The sequence below is a fragment of the Coloeus monedula genome (assembly GCF_965178545.1).
Source record: "Coloeus monedula genome assembly, chromosome: 6".
In the NCBI taxonomy this organism is placed as follows: domain Eukaryota; kingdom Metazoa; phylum Chordata; class Aves; order Passeriformes; family Corvidae; genus Coloeus; species Coloeus monedula.
This window is the reverse complement of record NC_138786.1, coordinates 41,036,333-41,055,224: the sequence shown is the minus strand read 5'-3', so window position 1 is coordinate 41,055,224 and position 18,892 is coordinate 41,036,333. Positions and strand designations below refer to the sequence as shown.

The 18,892-nt window shown below is 42.9% G+C and overlaps 2 protein-coding genes across 3 annotated transcripts; one reads left to right on the top strand and one right to left on the bottom strand.

Annotated features, from left to right (window-relative positions):
* Positions 1 to 35: 35 nt before the first annotated feature.
* COQ6 (coenzyme Q6, monooxygenase) lies at positions 36 to 9,338 on the bottom strand. Of its 2 annotated transcripts, none has more exons than XM_082283865.1 (12): positions 9,176 to 9,338; positions 7,283 to 7,417; positions 6,477 to 6,592; positions 5,305 to 5,428; positions 4,736 to 4,866; positions 4,265 to 4,372; positions 4,113 to 4,175; positions 3,689 to 3,796; positions 3,079 to 3,281; positions 1,859 to 1,974; positions 1,289 to 1,455; positions 36 to 186 (listed from the first exon to the last, which is right to left on the bottom strand). In XM_082283865.1, the coding sequence occupies exons 1-12, from the start codon at positions 9,333 to 9,335 to the stop codon at positions 157 to 159; spliced, it is 1,461 nt and encodes a 486-aa protein (XP_082139991.1). In that variant the 5' UTR covers positions 9,336 to 9,338; the 3' UTR covers positions 36 to 156. The 2 variants fall into 2 exon arrangements, with proteins under 2 accessions (XP_082139991.1, XP_082139992.1); XM_082283866.1 differs by having other exon boundaries at positions 6,534 to 6,592.
* Positions 9,339 to 9,680: 342 nt separating this feature from the next.
* On the top strand, positions 9,681 to 18,483 carry FAM161B (FAM161 centrosomal protein B; the record flags this gene model as incomplete). The annotated part of the gene is made up of 8 exons (XM_082283092.1): positions 9,681 to 9,829; positions 11,005 to 11,567; positions 13,753 to 14,090; positions 14,485 to 14,612; positions 14,907 to 15,074; positions 15,569 to 15,668; positions 17,037 to 17,167; positions 17,393 to 18,483. 8 exons carry the CDS (start codon positions 9,681 to 9,683, stop codon positions 17,481 to 17,483), a joined length of 1,668 nt encoding a protein of 555 aa, XP_082139218.1. The 3' UTR covers positions 17,484 to 18,483.
* Positions 18,484 to 18,892: the final 409 nt, after the last annotated feature.

Below are 18,892 nucleotides of genomic sequence, written 5' to 3'. Positions count from 1 at the left end.
GAGACGGCTTTTGCATGACCCAGTGGATGAGGTAATACACAGCTCAATCCCTCCATTTTATTGCAAATTAAAATAACAATTCAAAGGTTCAAGTTAGTCACAGTCCTTTTAAGGGCAATGCATTCACAGGCAAGCTGCTGACAGACTGACAACGGATCACTTGCTGGCAAAAGCCATGATTTGCTCCTGAAAGAGAAGCAGAAGAGAAGTAATTCATAAGCATGTGTTCTAGAAAGAAGCTTTAGGGTACCTTCCCTCATATAAATGAACAACAGTTCTTGGCCAGTCTTTCTAGCCACGTGCAGAGAACCTCTCCCTCTGTCCTAGAAAATTAACAAAATTGTAGCATTCCTTTCCTTCCCGAGTAGCACAAAACTGGTGTTACCAACAGGTTCTGTGCTCAGAAAAGAGATCTTTGTTTTTTTCTTTTAAACAGAGAAAGAGGAAAAAAAATTCTGAGCACTGAAGCCTCAGCATAGTCTTCCTTAATGAAGACACCGTGCCGTAGGAATGTACTGATTCTCAACTCAGGAAGTGTCTCAACTGTGACCATAACACAAAGGAAACAGGGCACCTGTGTTTAATATGAAGATGAAGAATAAATGAAAAAAAATTAAAATCCAGAAATGAGAATCTAATGTGGTGGTGCTTGGGAGCTTTGAGAGCAGAGGACTTAAGGAACCTCACAAAAATGCAGCAACTAGGTCAAGAGGGTGAGGAGTTCAGGCAGATACGCTGCAAATAGAGGGTCTGTGTTTAAGACAAAAGCTCCTCACCACTGTCTTCCTCAGGTAATTTCCATCTTAGAGACTTGAAATTCTGCCATGAGGGAACAATTTACAAGGCAAAACAGCACAGGAACAGGTAAGCGTGGGCTGCACACTGCATCTGTGAAGCCACCCAATGTCTTAGTGAAGAGGTGTCTTCATAGGGCTGGTTTTTCTGTGCATTGCTGGACTACTATTCAAGGTTTGACATTTTAATTCCATAGCAAAATAAAGCCAAAGACTTCTGATGACCTCTAACTCCTAATTACTGATACGGAGTATAAGACACTGAGATCCTTTGTGTTCCCTTGTGCTGCAGGAAAAAAAAAACAGTCACTACTGAGCCATCAGTTATTTAGGAACTCCTCAGACCCATTCAGGACACAAACCCCCGCAGTTTAAACAAGTAGTATATAAACAAAAAATGTTTCATTTAAAACAAACAAATCTTTACATTTTGTGCATATTTCACAAATAGTTTTGGACAATTCCTACAGCCCTTACTGAAGTGAGATCCTTACTTTGACAGGAGGCAGGGCATTTGTTGCTTGTAATCCCCATGTCCTCAGCAACACCAGAGGAGCCAGTGTGGTGGAGTAAAGCCTTTTTAGCACATCAGTAGCAGCTATCAAGGAGACATTATGCCTCTGTCGTTCTGTTTCAAACTTGAGGAGGTGTTTTAAGGAGCCTGGAAGAGATAATTGAATGCTTCTATTACACTTGCCACAAACAACTGTGCATCTTATCTATAGAGCAGTTTCCTCTGGCAACTGAAAGAGAACAGAGAAATGGTCCATCTCAATAAAGACCTCCTTCCACAAGCTAGTGCTCTTCATCTCACCACGTCTTTATTGCCATCCTGCAGAGCTTTATTTTTTTTAAAGCGGCTTTAAGATTTCTGGGATGGAAACTGCATCCAAGAACCTTAAACTGCTGCACAGCCAGTGGACATCAGAACAGCTTTGCTTCAACAAAGCTTTCAAACACAAGACAGCAGCATGCTTAACGAGAGGTACTGCTTGTCCTGGTGGAGCAGCGAAGGCCTGTAAGACTAACCCTCTTACTGCCACTGCGTTGTCTTGGAGCCTTACCCAGGTCGCTCCCATTGAAGGCTGCTGCACTGAGGTGATGAGCTAAACATGCAATATCACCAAAACCCAGGTTTACTCCTTGTCCTGCAAGTGGGTGGACTCTGTGTGCTGCATCCCTGGAGCAAGAGAAGACAGAAATTTATTTCCCTTGAAGAAAGCCACAATGGCTGACAAACCCCAGAAGGGGGGTAGCACTCCTCACCTCTTTGCAATGAACCACCTTAGAGCAGCATATGTGCTTTATCCAGTACCTCCATGCATGCTATGCTGAACTACCTGACTGCCTCTCCAGTTGTAAGAAGCAAGACAAAGGGGAGGTAACAAAAAGCAGGTCTGAAAGGAAAAATTATAAAGAGGTGACTAGCCAAAGTCCTCTCAGATCACGCATGGAACAGGCCTTAATGTTTTTGTAAGTGACCTCAGCACAACAGGAGCTCTGTCAATGGCACATTGCACAAAGTGGACAGATATGAGTGTAAAGGAGAAGTGGGATGTCATTGAATAGAAACAAAATCAGGTTCTTCTATGAACAGATTTACCTGTAAAGCACAAAGACAGACATATTGATATGGGAGTCACAAAGTTAAAGAAATTAAATGAAGTTTTGATATGAAATGCAAGATCATGTACTTTACCAAGCTATAAAGCACAGAGTGCTCCCAAGCATAGAGTGGCTCGCAGGTTGGAAAGATGAAAAGTGCACCACACAGAAGTGTAGCATCCAAGAATTACTAAAAGCTACCACCATACTGCAGCCGGGGCAGAGAAGAAAGTACATGCGACCTTAGACCTAAGAAATGAGGTATTTTTCTATTTGAACAGGCCACCATACAAAAGTCTCTGACATCCCACATGGAATAATTTTTGTCATTTTGTTCAAGAAAGGTGAGTTTAAAACTCAAACTGGTGCACAGAATGGCTTGTACAATGTAAGGGGAGTACAGATCCAGCATGAGATACTGGATTGTTTCACTGGACTGTACAAACCACGAAAGGGAAATAATTATCTTTCAATTTACACAGAAAGCACAGATAATGGGCAGAAAGCTACTCATACAAAAGGACATGAGGGCACACAGAACAAACTGGACCTGGATAAAGTCAAACTGGAAGAGTATATTATTTCTAACATCTAATTTGTTGACTGGGAGTTGCTATCCTCATGTCATTTCTAACCACATGCCACCCACTCACCCAAGGGCTGCCACTGAGGACCTTACCCGATAAGAGCCACACGATGCTGGACATACTCTGTCGCGTGCCCCATTCCAAGAGGGAACATGGCTCGGCTCTCTGGATCGACTTTAGCAACGCTTGGGGGCAGCTGACGGACTGCAGTGCCAGAGGGCTTCAGGAGTGAAATGGCAGAACGAAACATGGCCCCAGCAGTGTCAATGAAGTCAGAGTGGTTTATGTTGCTCCACTGAAACAGACAAACAAATCTTTGGAAGTTGACCCAAACTAGACCTATAGAAGAACTCAGCTGAAAAAAAAAAAAAATCTGAGTTCCAAATACTGAATTTTAACCACTTGGACAAAACTATACAGTAAAAAAACCCCCTATCTTCACCATTTTAGGACATACAAATTTCCAACTAGGGATGAGCCTACTCTTCCTACCTTTTGGAAATTTAGATCATCTTCTGTGACTTTCAGAACTAACCCAATTCAGTCCCAAGGGGTCATCTTTTCTTTGCTAAGTGCCTTTTTAATATAATTCAGACCAGAGGAAGGAACTTCAGAATCCACTTCTCCCATTACTGTTTTTTAAGCTACAGGATTCCATTCTATTTTTTAAAGCCTTTTACCTGCCACGAGGCTGATACTCACAAAGGCAGAGTTGATGCTATCCACAAAGCTTTCCTCATCCATAGCAAGAAGCTCCGATGCGTGGTCATGAGATGTAGACCAGACCAGAGAGCTGGCAGTGTCAGACAGCTAGTTTAAGAAAATGTCAAGGGTAAATATCAAGAGAAAAAGAAGCAAAAATGAATATTCAGTGCAAAGACTTCCCCACTGCCCTGCCTCACACCAGTCCCTCTGAAAATTACGGTTCCAGCCCAGCTTGTTACAAGTGGGAAATACCAAGGATAAAGTGAGACAGCAGGAGGGGAAAATGCAATAAATGAAGAGTAAAGGGCAGATGTGCAAATTCTTAAGAGACAGAACCAACACAGAAAGGCGTGGACAGAAATAAAGTTACTAGACTACAAAAATTTTTTAAAGCATTAAAAAAAATACAGAGTCACCTTACCGGAAGAAGCGCAATTGGCCCGGTGGGAAGGAACCGCTGCCATGCTACATTGTTGTCTGTGGCCTACAGTGGAAAGAAGCAAGTGGACTGCAAGCCAGATCACCCTCTTAGGTTCTGCTGCTTATGGAAGAGTCAGTTTAGCAGAATTTTACCTCAGATAAATGGAGAGTTGCCACCACAGCTGACTGGTCATACTGATGTTCAATGTTCTTAATTTCAGCTTTCTTCCGGACCACAGAATTATGACCATCCGCACCAATCTGTAAAACAGAGATGCAAAGCAACTTCTTCAGCAGCTCCTAGAAAGACTAGGAGCTAGTATTTCACTCTACAAACCTCAGCCTGCATCTATACATTGTCTGTTCATTCAGAAAATAAAATTCCCCAAAAATCAGAAGAGGTGGCCCCTTCTGCTCTTCTCGAACTCAGCAGCATCTCCTTGCACCACGTAGAGAGAAGGCTGTGTCCAGTGTCCCACACCCTCTCTGACAGGGTTAGCCACTCTAACTCACTCTAGCACTCCACATGGGTGGAGCAGCACCCATGGAATCAGAACCAAATCCAGTGGAAAGGATTTGGGTTAGAGATGACGCCTTATCAACAGAAATGAAGAGCTTAGTTACCAGCAGCTTGGTCTGAAGTCTGCGTCCATCAGCTAACTCAACTTGCACCCAAGGGCTTGTGTCACAGCTGTGGGAAGGAAGGGGCCAGGTGTACCCGACTGCTCTGCTCCTGTAGAAAACCTCCACCCGGTCTGATGGGAACACAAAGTACCATGGTCACAGCATGACACAGACAGGAAAAAAGGAAACCGCTACAACAGCCACGGCCATGCATGTCTTAACAGCACCCTTGGAGCTCACCCTACAATTCTCAAGGCACCCGGGAAGAACAGATCTGGACAACCCCTTGTCACTGCCAAGTCTGCTCTGGACAAGGAGCTACAGATCTTTTAATTACGTCCAATTTTGGAGAGACTGTGTTCTGGAGAACTATATATGCAAGTGCTTTCCTGCTCTGTAGCCTGTGGAAGTCAGATTTTTCCCTCCCTTCCCAATTCCAGAAGCTGCCAATTTCTCAAGAGTTACTTGTTAGATGAATTTCTCCCTCTCAAGACTTAGTACACACAATAGAGGGCAAGTAACTGAAAGCTATCTGCAGGAAATAAAACATTAAAGAAGTTGTCCACTACCTGCTACTGCATCTAATTGTTTTGTGAGAGCAGACATAATGACATCGTTCTCCACTATGTAACCCATGTCATCTAAGTCATCTTTCTCAAAAACGATCATGGCTTCTGAACAAGCATCCCATACCTACAAAGAAAAAATACATTACATGAAACTTTGTGATAAAGAAGTGCTGTTAATTTCAGGGACTTAACAGCAAAAATACACAGTGATTTAGAAATACAGAACTAGAGGAAACATCCTGTATTACTGTCCATTCCCAGCTACTAAAGTGCATCACATAACTAATTTCATTAAATGATTTAGCTTAAGCTCAAAAAGTAATTCCAAGTCAAGTTTTTTATCCCTACTTTCCTGTTATATAATTGACATATAAAGCTACCCTACAACCTTGCTGTAGGTTAATCCCAGCAGGCAGCTCAGCCCCATGCAACTGCTTCCTTACTCCCCTGCACTGGGATGGGGAAGAAAACTGGAAGGGTGAAAGTACAAAACTCATGGGTTGAGGTAAATGCAGTTTAATAGGAAAATCAAAAGCCACATGTGTAAGCAAAGTAAACCAAGGAATCAATTCACTGCTTCCCAAGGGCAAGCAGGTGTTCAGCCATCTCCAGGAGAGCAGGGCCCCATCAAGCACAATGGTTACTTGGAAAGACAAATGCCATCACTCCAAACTTCCCTTCTTTCCTTCTTCTTTTCCTCAGCTTTTATTGCTGAGCATGACATCATATGGGTATGGAATATCAGTCAGGGTCAGCTGTCCAGCTGTGTACCCTCCCAGCTTCTTGTGCACCCCCAGCCTGCTCACTGGCAGGGCAGTGTGAGCAACAGAGACAGCCTTGGCACTGTGTAAGTGCTGCTCAGCAACAACTAAAACATCCCTGTGTTATCAACACTGATTACAAATCCAAAACACGGCCCCACACAAGCTACTGTGAAGAGAAGTAACTCTATCCCAGCCCAACCAATACACCCTTTACTGTTATTTCCTGGCTAATTCCCATGCCTCAGTATCTACAGCTTCCATTAGGAATCCACCTCTCAGCCTGTAGCATCAAGACCCTGAGGACAGGTATTTCTGACTGCTACCCACAAAAAAGGGACAGGAATGAACGTAAGCATGACCTGCCCTTTACCATAGGAAGAAAAACCTTTATATCATTGATGTAAGTACTTTTGAGAATTCGGAGCAGACAGACACGTGGTGTATTTGCAGCCCTAAGTCAGGCACCTGCATTCGCCGGAATGGTTTGAATCTCAGGCTGCAGACATGATCCCAGGCGCCACAACCTGAAACAGAAAAAGGACACAAATGCATGGAGATACAGGTTCACATGTGACACTGAGACCAAAATAAAACTGAAGCTTGCTCCACACTCTCCTCCACCCTTCCCTGACTATGCTCAGGCTTCGCTTGCACCATCCCTAGACAGGACCAGGTCTGCCTCACAGCTCCAGAATCACATTGTTTTGCTGTTAACACAAGCCAGCAGGAAAGAAACAAGAGCTCTCCATGAACCTCTGACCTAACAGACAACTCTCACTATCCCCTCACTGGGTAATAAAAAACAGAAATTACCAGATAGAACATTGCTTTCTCCATAAGGAATCAAGGCTCAAATATCTCTTTAAAATGACAATTAATCCTCATTAATTGAGGACTGAGTTATTGGACTACAAAGCACTAAGCTTCTTTTGTGAATAGAACATTCCAGGTGCTGCAGAGAACACCTTACAACCTTTCACTAGCCTAATGTCACAAATATTTATATAATAACAAATCAGACCAAGATACCAGAACACAGATCCCTGTTATTAAGAGAATTCTGATTTAATAACCACAACTCAGCACACAGAGACAAAGGCAAATAATTCTATGGAGTTTAGGATGAAGGCAGCACATGGTCAAAAGTGTTTTTGTTTAAAAAAAACCAGCTCAAATATAAATGCTAAAAATGCAAACAACAAAATCATACTTACTGCTTAGGAGGGTTGCTGATCCTGGTGAGATGGAACTGACCCTGTTACTGTAACTATCTGGCATGTGATCATATTCTTTCCTAGGACCAGCCTCCAGCAAAGCAATCTTCTTATCATGGAAGTGGATATCATGCCCTAAAATGAACAAATACAGGCTTTGTTACAATGCTCCTGCCAAAAATCTCAAAAACAAAACATCTGAGTTTTTGTAATAAGACAGAATAAATGAAACACTTAATAAAGAAATACATTTACAATACAGGTTTTGACCAGGCAGGCAAACTTTCATATTTTAAAGCTTTATGACTACAGTCCAGTTACTGAGATGGACAACAGTTAAAGGAAGTTTTGCAGTTAAAGCAAGGATTACATATTTTCCTTTTATATAAAGCTTACATTTTTGTACAAATTTGTGCCATTTTTAAATGAAAATTCATTACTGGAGTATTAACAAGTGAAATCTGCAATGTTTACTCCATGCACAGAACACATCTTCCAGAGCCTAAACATAAATTCCCCTTTTAGGAGATCAAAATAAAACTTCTGTGATATGTAGCAATTACATTAATGTTTTCTCTGTCCTTGCATTCTGGCAATGGAATAGCACAGGCAGTTTAGACTTTAAACTTCCAGTTAAAGAGAACTGAAAAAAATGAAGACTCAAGTAAAGTGTAAAACACTGCAGCAGAGCTGGCCATGCTTGCAGCATCCCAGCCACTACAGGTGCAGGAGGTACTGAGGGGAGAAGTCGTGTCCTTGCAACATCTAGAGTTTACTACTACAGCAGCCCTAAAGACAGCAGTGTTCTGGGCATATTTTCTAGATTATGTGTAGTAATAACCTCATGTCCTGAAAGGTCCCAGACTTGCTTGTCAGCCTTAGGTATCACGGCTGGAAGGGACCCTTATGCTGTCTCAAATGCACTGTGCTCTTGTTTAACAATACAAGCAGAACATAAGTTTGCAAGGTAAACCCTTATATTTGCAAAACACTTATTGCTCAGGATCTTTGATCTTCTGTGCACTATTTTCTTTATGTTTCTCTCACTACTGCACCCTTCTGAATCCATGTTGAAAACAAAGAAGCAGCCAGTACCCTCAGGATCTCTAATGATACAAAGCAAGCAGAAATAACTTGGTATTCCAGCGTTTAGAATTCAGGGTTAGAGAATGAAACTTGGGATCAGATTAGAGGGATGGGGCACCTCTCCTACAAGTAAAGGCTGACAGAATTGGGTTTGTTCAGCCTGGAAAAGAGATGGCTTAGGGGTGACTGAATTGTGGCCTTCCAATACCTGAAGGGAGCCCACAAGAAAGACAAAAAGTGACTTTTTTTACAAGATCATGTGGTGACAAGACAAGGGGGAATGGATTCAAACTGAAAGAGAGTAGGTTTAGATTAGCTATTAGGAGGAAGTTTTTTGCTGTGAGGGTGGTGAGACCCTGGAACATGTCGCCTAGAGAAGTTGTAAATGCCGCAACCCTGGACGTGTTCAAGGCCACGCTGGACTGGACTCAGAGCAACCTGGTCTATGGAAGGTGTTCCTGCACACAGCAGGGGGCTGGAACTAGATGACATTTAAGGTCCCGTCCAACCCATTCTATGATTCTATAATCAGAAAAGCGTTTTCAGCTATGGGTGACATTATCCATCAGCTATTTAAGGATGAGCATGTTTGACAGAAACACTACAGTAATGGCTCCATTAACAGCTATGCACACACACGGACAGGGCTAGGCTCATCACTGATTAGCTCACCAAACAGCTTTAAGTCAACTTTAGAGCGCCGTCATACGATGACGCAGGATCAAGGAGATCCCACAGCAGGATCCTGGACATTGAGATCCTATACACGCTTATCTCACACTGCGGGCGAGTGGGTCACAGCCTTACCCAGCACGGCGGCCATGGCGCTCCCGACCATGCCCCCGCCCGACACCACCACATCGTAGAGCGGCGGGGCGGAGGCGGCGGAGCTGAGCGGGGCGCGGGGCCCTGCCCGCAGCCGCGCTCCGAGCGGGACCAGCAGCGCCCGCCCGCGCAGCGCCGCCATCGCCGCGGAACTGACGGCGGGCGGAAGTGGCGCCGCGGCACCATGACAACGGCGGGGCGCGCGTCTGATTGGCTGCCTGAGGCCAAGTGGGCGGGCCTGAGCGCCGCTGGCCGCGCCGATTGGCGCAGGTCCGGGGCCGGAGCGGGCGGCTGACGCGGCGGCCCGCGGCTGAGGCGGGGGCCCGGCCGCGGCGCTCCCGGGCGGGCAGGTTGGGGTCGAACCCCGAAACGAGCACTTCCCGATTTATTTCATTTCTTCCAGCTGCCGCGACATCCCCTCAGGCTGTAACACGCTGACTCCTGAATTTCCCGCCGCCGGGCAAGGAGCTGGGAGCATCCTCTCGGGATGGGGGGCCGGCGGTCTCCGTTAGAACCGGGCGTACCGTGCCAGGCAAAGTTATGGGGTGACCTCGGGGTGTTCGAAGAAGATGAGGAGCTGGAGGGTTTCAGAAGGGAGGCGGAAGTTCTGCGTGAGAAGCTGAGGGAAGCTCTCAGGTAGGATGATACCTGGTAAGGATAGCAGGATGGGGTGCAGGATTCCTTCACTTTCTGGCCAGGGAGGAGGCGGAACATGAAGTCCCAAAATGCACGTGTTTAGTGCCAAAACACTGGCCACAAGTGTAATCACAGCAGGGAGGAAGGGGTCAGTAGGTGCCCACATAAGCAGCATTCATATAAAACATGAACAGCACAAATCCCCGTCTCACTCATCAGCTAATCACGCTTAACATGTGCCAGCAGATCACACACATTTCTATCCAGCATCCGGTCTTCAGAGCTATGGTCTTTCCAAGGTCGAGCTCCCAGATGTCTTTCCTTGTGGTTAGTCTAGTTTGACATTCACTAGCAGGTCATACACGCATGCTCTCACAAAGGAAATAGTGTATGAAGAAGAAGAGGCTGCAGCAATCATCAGTAAGTGTACTGACCAGGAGTCTGTTCACACATGATCCGCACCTTCTGTTTCCCTGCTTTTTTTTTCCCTTTCCTGTTCTTGGTCCACTCTGGTTCACCTTGATCCTTCCTTTTGCCTGCATTTATTCCTTCCCATAAATCTCCTAAGTTGCACTCACTTTCACAATTACCCTCAGACATCCTATCAGAAGTTTGCTATTTTAATGAGACCCAGTATAGCCTCAGGTGGGTTTTTTTCTTATTATCAATAATATGGTCGTCTTCTCAGGTACAAAGTTTCCAGCTGAACCTCTCAAGCATCACACTAAAGCAGCTTCTTGTAATGACATTCCCATCAGCATCCTGGGAATGCTAGTGTTTGGTACTGTTCGTTAGGATTTGTGCATCTGTGTGCCTAACTGATTGCCTCTCCTGCGTTTGTCTGTTATGTTGAGTAGCTATTACCAAGATAACCTTAAAGTTGGAACTTTTTGGTTTGCTTGTGGCCTTTTTGGCAATAGAGTGCTAGCAGCATAATAAATTGCATGACAAAGCTAAGTAGGCCTAACTTCCATTTTATACATGGAAAACAAAACAAGCACAGCTGTGCTCACAAACTTTGGTAGCAAAGCAAAATATGAAGCCTGAGAATGACAAACCTGTCTTTTAACAACCAGCTCAGGCTATGGTGTCTTTCTCTAATAGTGTCTCCCTTCTTTTAACTCTGTTTTTTAATAATTTCAACTTATTTCCCCTTCATAATGTCTTTGTCTCAGTCATACATCTGGTAACATAAGGCAGTCCAGTTCTTTGACCGACCTCACCTCGGACAGTATCTGGGATCAGCAAAAGCCTCACTTGTTTCCTAAATCCCGCTTGAGGCCAAAAAGCGCTTCATCTCCCTGGATTCCTTCCATCACCATCCCTCAGCCTTTCAAAATGACACTGCGGGAAGCTCGCAAAAAGTCCGAGTTGATGAAGTCATACATGTTTCTTGAACTAGACAAAGAGAGAGACAAAAGGCAAAGCCAGGATGAAGCTGAATGTCAGAAACAATTCCGGGCACAGCCTGTACCTGCCCATGTGTTTCTGCCCCTTTATCAGGAAATAATGGAGCAGAATGAGATTCGCAGGCAAGCAGCAACACAGAAAAGAAAGGAGCTGCTACTTTCAACACAGCGGCCCTTCAGTTTTCTGGAGAAGGAAGAGAAAAAGAAAGAAGCTATCAGACAAAAATTCCTGGCAGCAGCAACCCCAAATGAGAGCTCCAAACAGAAGCAAGCCAGTAAAAAAGTTCCTAAATCTACTTATGACTCACTTCTTGGAGATAAACTCAAAGGTAACATGCCAGGGCTCTTTCTGTAAAAGCACCTCCCTGCCTGTCCCCCTGCTGTCTCCTCCATGCTGGGAGGTAAGATCATGGCCTATAGGGCATCACTTGGAGCATAAGGCCAGTGTCATTACATTCCCTGGTGTTGTTGAGTCTCCTGTGTGTCTCTTGTCCTTACATTTTGTATAGATAACCTTGCAGTAGAGTGCCCTAAGTTTAGTAGTCCTGTATCAGTGTCAGCAGCAGCAGTTCTGTTCTACTCCCCAGAAAACATGGGCACATTGAGCTCTTCAGACAGATTTCCATACCCGTTTTGCTGCAGGTCATGACAGTTTGGGAATCTTTCCCTGCACTGGATTCCATACCTTTGGTTACACTAAAGGGACTGAGATGGTTTGTGGCACAAACACGAAGACAGATGTAGTGCCATAGGTCTCCAAGGTCCATGCAGTATCTTAGATCTGACAGTTTTACTCCTACCCAAGTGATCCATTCTGCACAGAACCCTTAGGAGAGGAGAACAATATCTCCTGAGCCCACATCAGGCAATTAGTTTGGTTCTAAGTGATAGTGTAGTAGTCCAGTCTCTCCTGCCATTCTCTGATGTTTCCAGTTGCCTTCTCACTTGCACTGGCTTAAGTGCTACAACAGAGGAAGTATGTGCCAGGACCATTCTAGTCAGAAGGACAGCCAAGGAAATGTTACTGATGCTTGCTTGCTTTCAGATAGTTTAAGCCACCACAGTTGAAACTTTGAAGTAAGCAATACAGACTTCATACTTGAATGTGGGAACTAAGCCAGTGGTTAATGATTCTCATGGCTTTTCTCATCCTTTTCTCTTTTTTTACTGTTTCCCAGTGATTTCTTCTTGAGGATACACCAGTTCAGTTTTCATCAGAAAACATTCTGTTGTGGTGTACTAACCTAAATAGATTAGAAAGGTAAAAGGCGGCAAAGGACAAACCATTGTTCCATTTCTATCTGGTATATGAGAAGGGAGGAGAAATGAACATTTTGTACTTCAGTCAATGAAAACCTATAGATGCAAAACCATCTTATTTTGCAAACAGCAGTATTGATTTTTTTTTCCTAAAAGCAAAAAAACAACCCCCAGCCCACTGCCTGCATTTTCACAAATACTTAGTCCTGCACAGGGAAGGACTTCACTTTGATGCTATAATCTGAAACATAGTCTTCCTATGGAAAGTTTGTCATGGAAGTCACAAAACATGATCCATCCATCAGATGTTCCTTACTTAAAAGGTTTTCCAATATAGACAATTACTGCTGGAGATTACATAGAAAAGCCATCATCTGTTACAAGTATAGTTGAACAACTTGTTTGTACCACACAGTCAACATAATGACTCTAAGTCCCATATAAAAAGTAGAACCTTGATTAACACTTCTGCAAGACAAAGGGCACAAGTTACCTGGTACCCCTCAGAATAGAAGAAGACCTGTCCAGTTATTGCTCCAATAAGTAAAAGAGATATCTAAAAATTAATGCCTAAGAAAGAGACCCTACCATGGTTTTAGTGGTATTGATGCCTTTTCCTGTTCTTAAAATCAAGAGTCACACACGGTTAGAAGGGGAAAAGGGATTTTACCTTGGTATTTATTTTAAGGACCCTTAGGTGCACACGTCCAGGTCATATGCATCGAGATGCACCCCACCAAGTGTGCCCCCAAAGATCGGGTATAACATTATAGGTTTTACTAATTAGCGTATCTATTAAAGATTCCCCAATGAGAGGCTCAAGTGAGCTCCCCTCCCCAAGGAGCCTTCCCCTGGATGGTTCTATCTTGGTTTACAGAATGTGTTCTGGAGAGGACCTTGGGGTCTGGGGCACACTGATCCCTAGCTACGAAGCTTCTAAAATGTTTAGTCTCTTAGTTTGACAAACAAGTCCAAGAATGTAGGCAAAAAGCACCAGGAATACAGAAGTTGTAAAAAGGTATAACGGGTATAAAAGGCAAAAAATCTTCATGGCATCAGTATGTTTGAATTATTTTTCCCTGGGAGGCAGAGGAGAGAGGGGCTGAAAAGGGGGGGAAGGAGAACACAGGATGTTTGGTCTTTCCTGTATGTGTAGCTGCCATCATAATGGAGAGTGTAGACTTGGGCAGTGGCAGTTTCACAGCCTTTTTTGTCAGTCATAATCTTCTCATTGCTTTCCTTTTGATCCTTTAGAAGCTGAACTCTACAGGGAAATCCGTATTCAAATGAGAGCAAATGATTTGCTCAAGAGCTCTGTAGCTCCTATAGATACCAGCAACTGTCGGAGAGAGCCTCAGTCCCGAACTGCCACCAGAACTAAGCAGGAAAGACTTGGCTTCTTACAGGACAAAAGTTTCAGCTTCAAGCCAAAGATCAATCCAACAATACCAGATTTTGAAGAACTTTACTGGGCATTTCAGAGGAAAACAGTAAGGAAACAAGAAATCAAAGAGCCAACTCGTAATAAGCCATTCAAGCTAAGAACCTCCAATCTCCATGCCAGGCAGAGGCAGGCTAATGAAAAGACAAAGGTGAGATACCTGGATATTTCTGTGGTACTGCTTTCTCCTGTCAAGATACCAACTTCTTAAGTTTATAGCATTTAATTATGGATGCTTAACATCCTGTGACCTCTGCCTTGTATTGAGAGTACTGCAAAAGTCTAGGCAAAACAAGAGAACAAAATTCTACACAAAGAGATGAGCTATGACAGCTAAGGCTCAGTCACCCTTTCATAGCTCTAATCATGTCTCCTTCCCCTTGTCCCTCAGCCCATCCACATGTAAATCTCTGCTGATGGAAGAGAGAAGAATGAGTGCATTCTCATACCCCATCTGTTCTCTTTGGTAGGCAAATAACAGAGGAGATTCTGTACTAGCAGCTGTCTGTGAACACACACACTGAATGAAGTTTGATTTTTTTCAGGATTCTCAGAAGCTTTCCAAGGTTTCAGTGCAAAAAAGTCAGTCTCTGCCTGGACTTTCCTCTCTCTCTTCCAACACCCTTCCTGTGCATATTACAGATGCAACTAGAAAGAGGGAATCAGCTATCAGGTAGGTAGAAAAGTTTGTCTATAAGACCATACAACTACTGACCAAAATGGAGGAAAAAACATCAGTGTTTTTGCTCATCACATCAACTACATCAACAACACATTTCCAAAATGCTTCTCTGTCTTCTTTCTTTGCTAAGTCTTCCTCTGTCTCCCAGTTGCTTTGGAAACTGCACACTTGTATGGCTGAAATTTTGCTTTTTCTCCTTAGAGGACTACAAAAGTGAAATTCCCAGCTAGCATGTGGTCTGGCATTCCACAGTGGGCTTATCAGTAACTTTTTTTTTCTATATAGATATGCCCAAGATAACAGAAGGGAAGGGGACAAAGAAGGAATTTATTGGCTGGAGAAACAGAAAATGAAATGTCAAGCTATGCAAAAGTCTGTGAACAGCCGAGCAAAAGCACTGGATCCTCATAAAAGTCTGGAGGAAACACAAAAGGAGAAGTCAAAACAGAATCGGTCAGTATCCTACTCTGCACAGAAATAACTGTTTGCTCCACTAACTGAGGATCATCAGATAATTCTTTAGGACAAAATGGGTGTAAAAACATTCCTAGTCTAACCTTTTTTGGCTGTTATATCCATTCCACATTCATTTGGATTTCTTGAGAATTCCACACTACTCCTTTCATATAGAACTGTTTCCTTTAGATTAACATTTGTAGAAACTAATTTGTACAAACCAGTCAACTGTAAGGTGTAACTTGGTAAAGAGCACATAAGAGACAAGGTTTTCTAAAAATGTGAACACTGTTTCCTTGCTTACAGTCTAGTAGAAGAGCTTTGCTAATAGTTCCATAACTTGTCAGTAATTGAGGTTTTTCTCCCAGCATTCAGAATCAAGAGAATTACCAAAGTGATTTAAAGAATGAAATAGTCACTGAGAATTCATCATTCCTGATCAACTATAGTCAGAGGGAACCTATAGTAGACAGGCAATTTTTCCATTTCAGGCAAAATATGCAAGACAGAACAAAAGAATACAGAAAGGAGCTGGAAGAAATGCAGCTGCGAGTCAAGAACAGACCATACCTCTTTGAACAGGTCACCAAGGTAACTGATCAAAGTCCCAGAGTGTTTCTGGGCAATAGGTAAATTGTCTTTCATTTAAGACAGCCATTAAGAAATCTAGTCTCAAATTAATTTGTGGGTATGAAGGTACAAATGGTTGCATAGTCTCTGGACTGCACTCAAAATAACACATGGAAAAGCCACCAAAGTATAACTTAAATTCCTTCCTACCACTTGAAAAAAACGTTCAGGCTTATTTCTAGGGACTTGCCCATTCCTAGTATGTACTGCAATTACAGTATATGGTCTGATCAAAATCAAGGCCTTATCACACCAGAAATTAAATAAATACCTATTCTGCACCTGAATACCATAGACTAGAGTCTAGAGATGCAAAACTTTTTTCTTAAAACCCTCTCCAGTTAAACACTTTTTCTTTGTACCTGTACTGCTGTGGAAGAACATTAATGATGGTTACATCATTTTTATCAGCTGTAGGCTCTGCATTCAGCACATCTCATCCATCACGCAGTACCAGCTACAAATCTGTATTGCACCTGAGCTGTAGATACAATCTGTACTGTATCATTTTCCCTGGGTTTTCTCTTTCAGTTCCCTGTCCTTGCAGGAATTACAGCTGGTTAGAGACACAGTGACAATACATTGACAATATGCTGATTTAAAATTTCTCAACAGCAAGTAGCCTCCTGGGTCAGGCTGTCTGTTCTGACAATGGAGGCAGAGAACACACGTGTGATAAATATCGGTAACATTTCTCTGTACCAGATTGGTAAGAATTATCAGTTGTGTTCACTCATGTTGATACTAGGTTTCTATCCTTCCATATAGAACTCCTTAGTCTTTGTGAACTGGCCAGTCCTTCTGGAAAACCCTCATCTCAGACTACATAGATTTGCAAGGTTCATTTGGAAGCAGTGAGAATATAGGACCCAAGATGCTTGTTTTTCAATTGAGCTGATATGAAGCTATTTCACAGGCACTCTCCATTTATTAACTCCACTGTTGTTAGTTCTTACCAATTACGAGCAAACATGCTTCCAGGATTTCCCACAACTCTTTTTTTGCACGTTTTTGATTTGAGTGTCAGAGTTAGGACTCAGACACAAGTATACTAGTCTGGTAAGACTGGAATGTGGTAGAAGGAAGAGAACAGAAGAAGGAAGAGAGAAGAGAACTGAAGCAGGAAAGGGTGAGCTCTGGCTTTGAGAGGTGTTAGACATTGTCCTAGTATTCAGTTTTGATACTGTAGGGATTACAAAAATTTTGGACAGGAGGTTTTGTTGTTATCCTGTCCCCATTAGGGGTGTCAGATGTGCACTTTAAAACAAGTTGACTGTTACAAGGAATCCCCAGCTCTATGTATTTACTGTTTAAGTTTCGATTTCACAGCATGATGCTCGTCGAGGAGCAGAGCGTCGCTACAGACGCACCCTCCAGCAGGTTGGCCTAAGCGAAGAATTTGTAAAGAAAAAAGGGAAAGATGCCACTGACCTGCTGCAAGAAGAATCTGGTGTTCACAGGTAATAAAAACAATGCAGCACAGCTCTTTTGTCTGTCACTAAAAATACTTTCCTTGTTCATGAATGCATTCCAGTTTCTATAATCTAATGTAGGAAAAATTAAATTAACTTCACTGCTCTTATTTAAAGCATTGTGGTTTCTCTCTCTGAATTCCTATGGCTGCACCCTATTTCATATGCACGGGGCAAACCATTTCTGGTATTAGACAATCACTGTTTCTGCAGACTGCCTGAGGCTCGGGGCGAAAAGGACAACTGTACGGAACAGGAAGGAGTACCTCAGGAGGAACAGAGTGGAAAGGAAGTGGCAACATAAAAGCTCACAGAAGAATCCATCAATTCTTTTTGAATCTTGACCTTTTTTTGTTCAAGATTCTCCAGGTTAAGCCTCAGGAACTTAATAGTTTAAGCTGACACCTAAGAAGTGCTGTGGGGTGAGATGGGAGAATTCAGTAAAGCAGCTGTTGTTTAGAGCATGTGTTGTTCAGCCCAGCAAACCCTGCAGCCTCCCTTAGTCTTCGAAACTGTCCCTTGCGTGAGCTGTTTCCCTTTAATGAGCAACAAGACAAGTTAAAGAGGTTGAAGCACTATCTTTGGATAAAAGTAGATATGAAAGATTGAAGAGGTGCATTCTCTAGTATCAGCTCCTTGCATTCATGCCACAGAAGCACACAGGAAAGGGAGAATGCCTTTCACTGTCCTAAACCTTGTTTTAGACACACATCTAGTAGAATGCTTTCAAACAAGATGTTTCTACAAAAACAATATCAGGATTTGACCTACCTTGGGAGAAGACTCAAGGGGAAGTCTTTCTTTGGTGTTAATTCTTCATTCACTCGCTACCAGCTTTGCTCCTTCCTCCCATTGGTAAGAAGCAATAGTCTTCCTATATTAAAAATCTCCTATGTTTCGTGATTTGAAAGTGTTTCAACATCTTACCAACTGAGGTCATTAATTTGGCCCCAAAACAACCAAAGTTATGAAGAAGGTTGTAATTAAACAGTGCATCACTTCAAATTATTATTATCCTAATTGTATGATTACTGTGATATCAAAGACGGATTTTGGAGGAAAAAAAGATTGTGTATTACCTGCCAGCATGTCACACTCAAATGCCCAGTGCATCTTGAATGGTGTATTTCACACTTCAGTGATCTCCCTTTAGCTGACACTAACAGCCATTTCAAAAACAAAAATCCTTGCCACCTGGAATGTTTTCTGAGAATTTTGCACTTTGACATTAAAATATTTTAAAATGGATACCATGTTTCTGTATTGCTCAATTTTTCTTACCTTCTTTTCCTCACTTACTTAAATAGAATCTATGTCTCTTTTTGTCAGCTCAATCCTTTTTTCCTTACACTGTAACAACACAGCCTTATCATCAAAATCAGAAATACAGTATCTGTAAGAGCTACCACATTAGACAAAGATATAAAACTGAAATAATCACATTTTTAATCATAACAAAGTATTAAATCCAAGAATTTGTGGCCCAGAGGTTTCACACTGCTACGTTACAGGCTGAATGCACTGGACTGCAGCAGTCCTCGTTTGCGACTCAGTTTCCGCACTGAGAGCGGGCGTAAGCACCTCAGAGGGTTCCAGGAAGCCTCTTACCAGTGTAGCAGTTCCTACATAGGTTTAATTGCATAGGACATACAGAGGCTGTTCTTTCTCTGGGTACCCCCTGGAAAAGAGCAGTGATGTAACCATATTGTCACC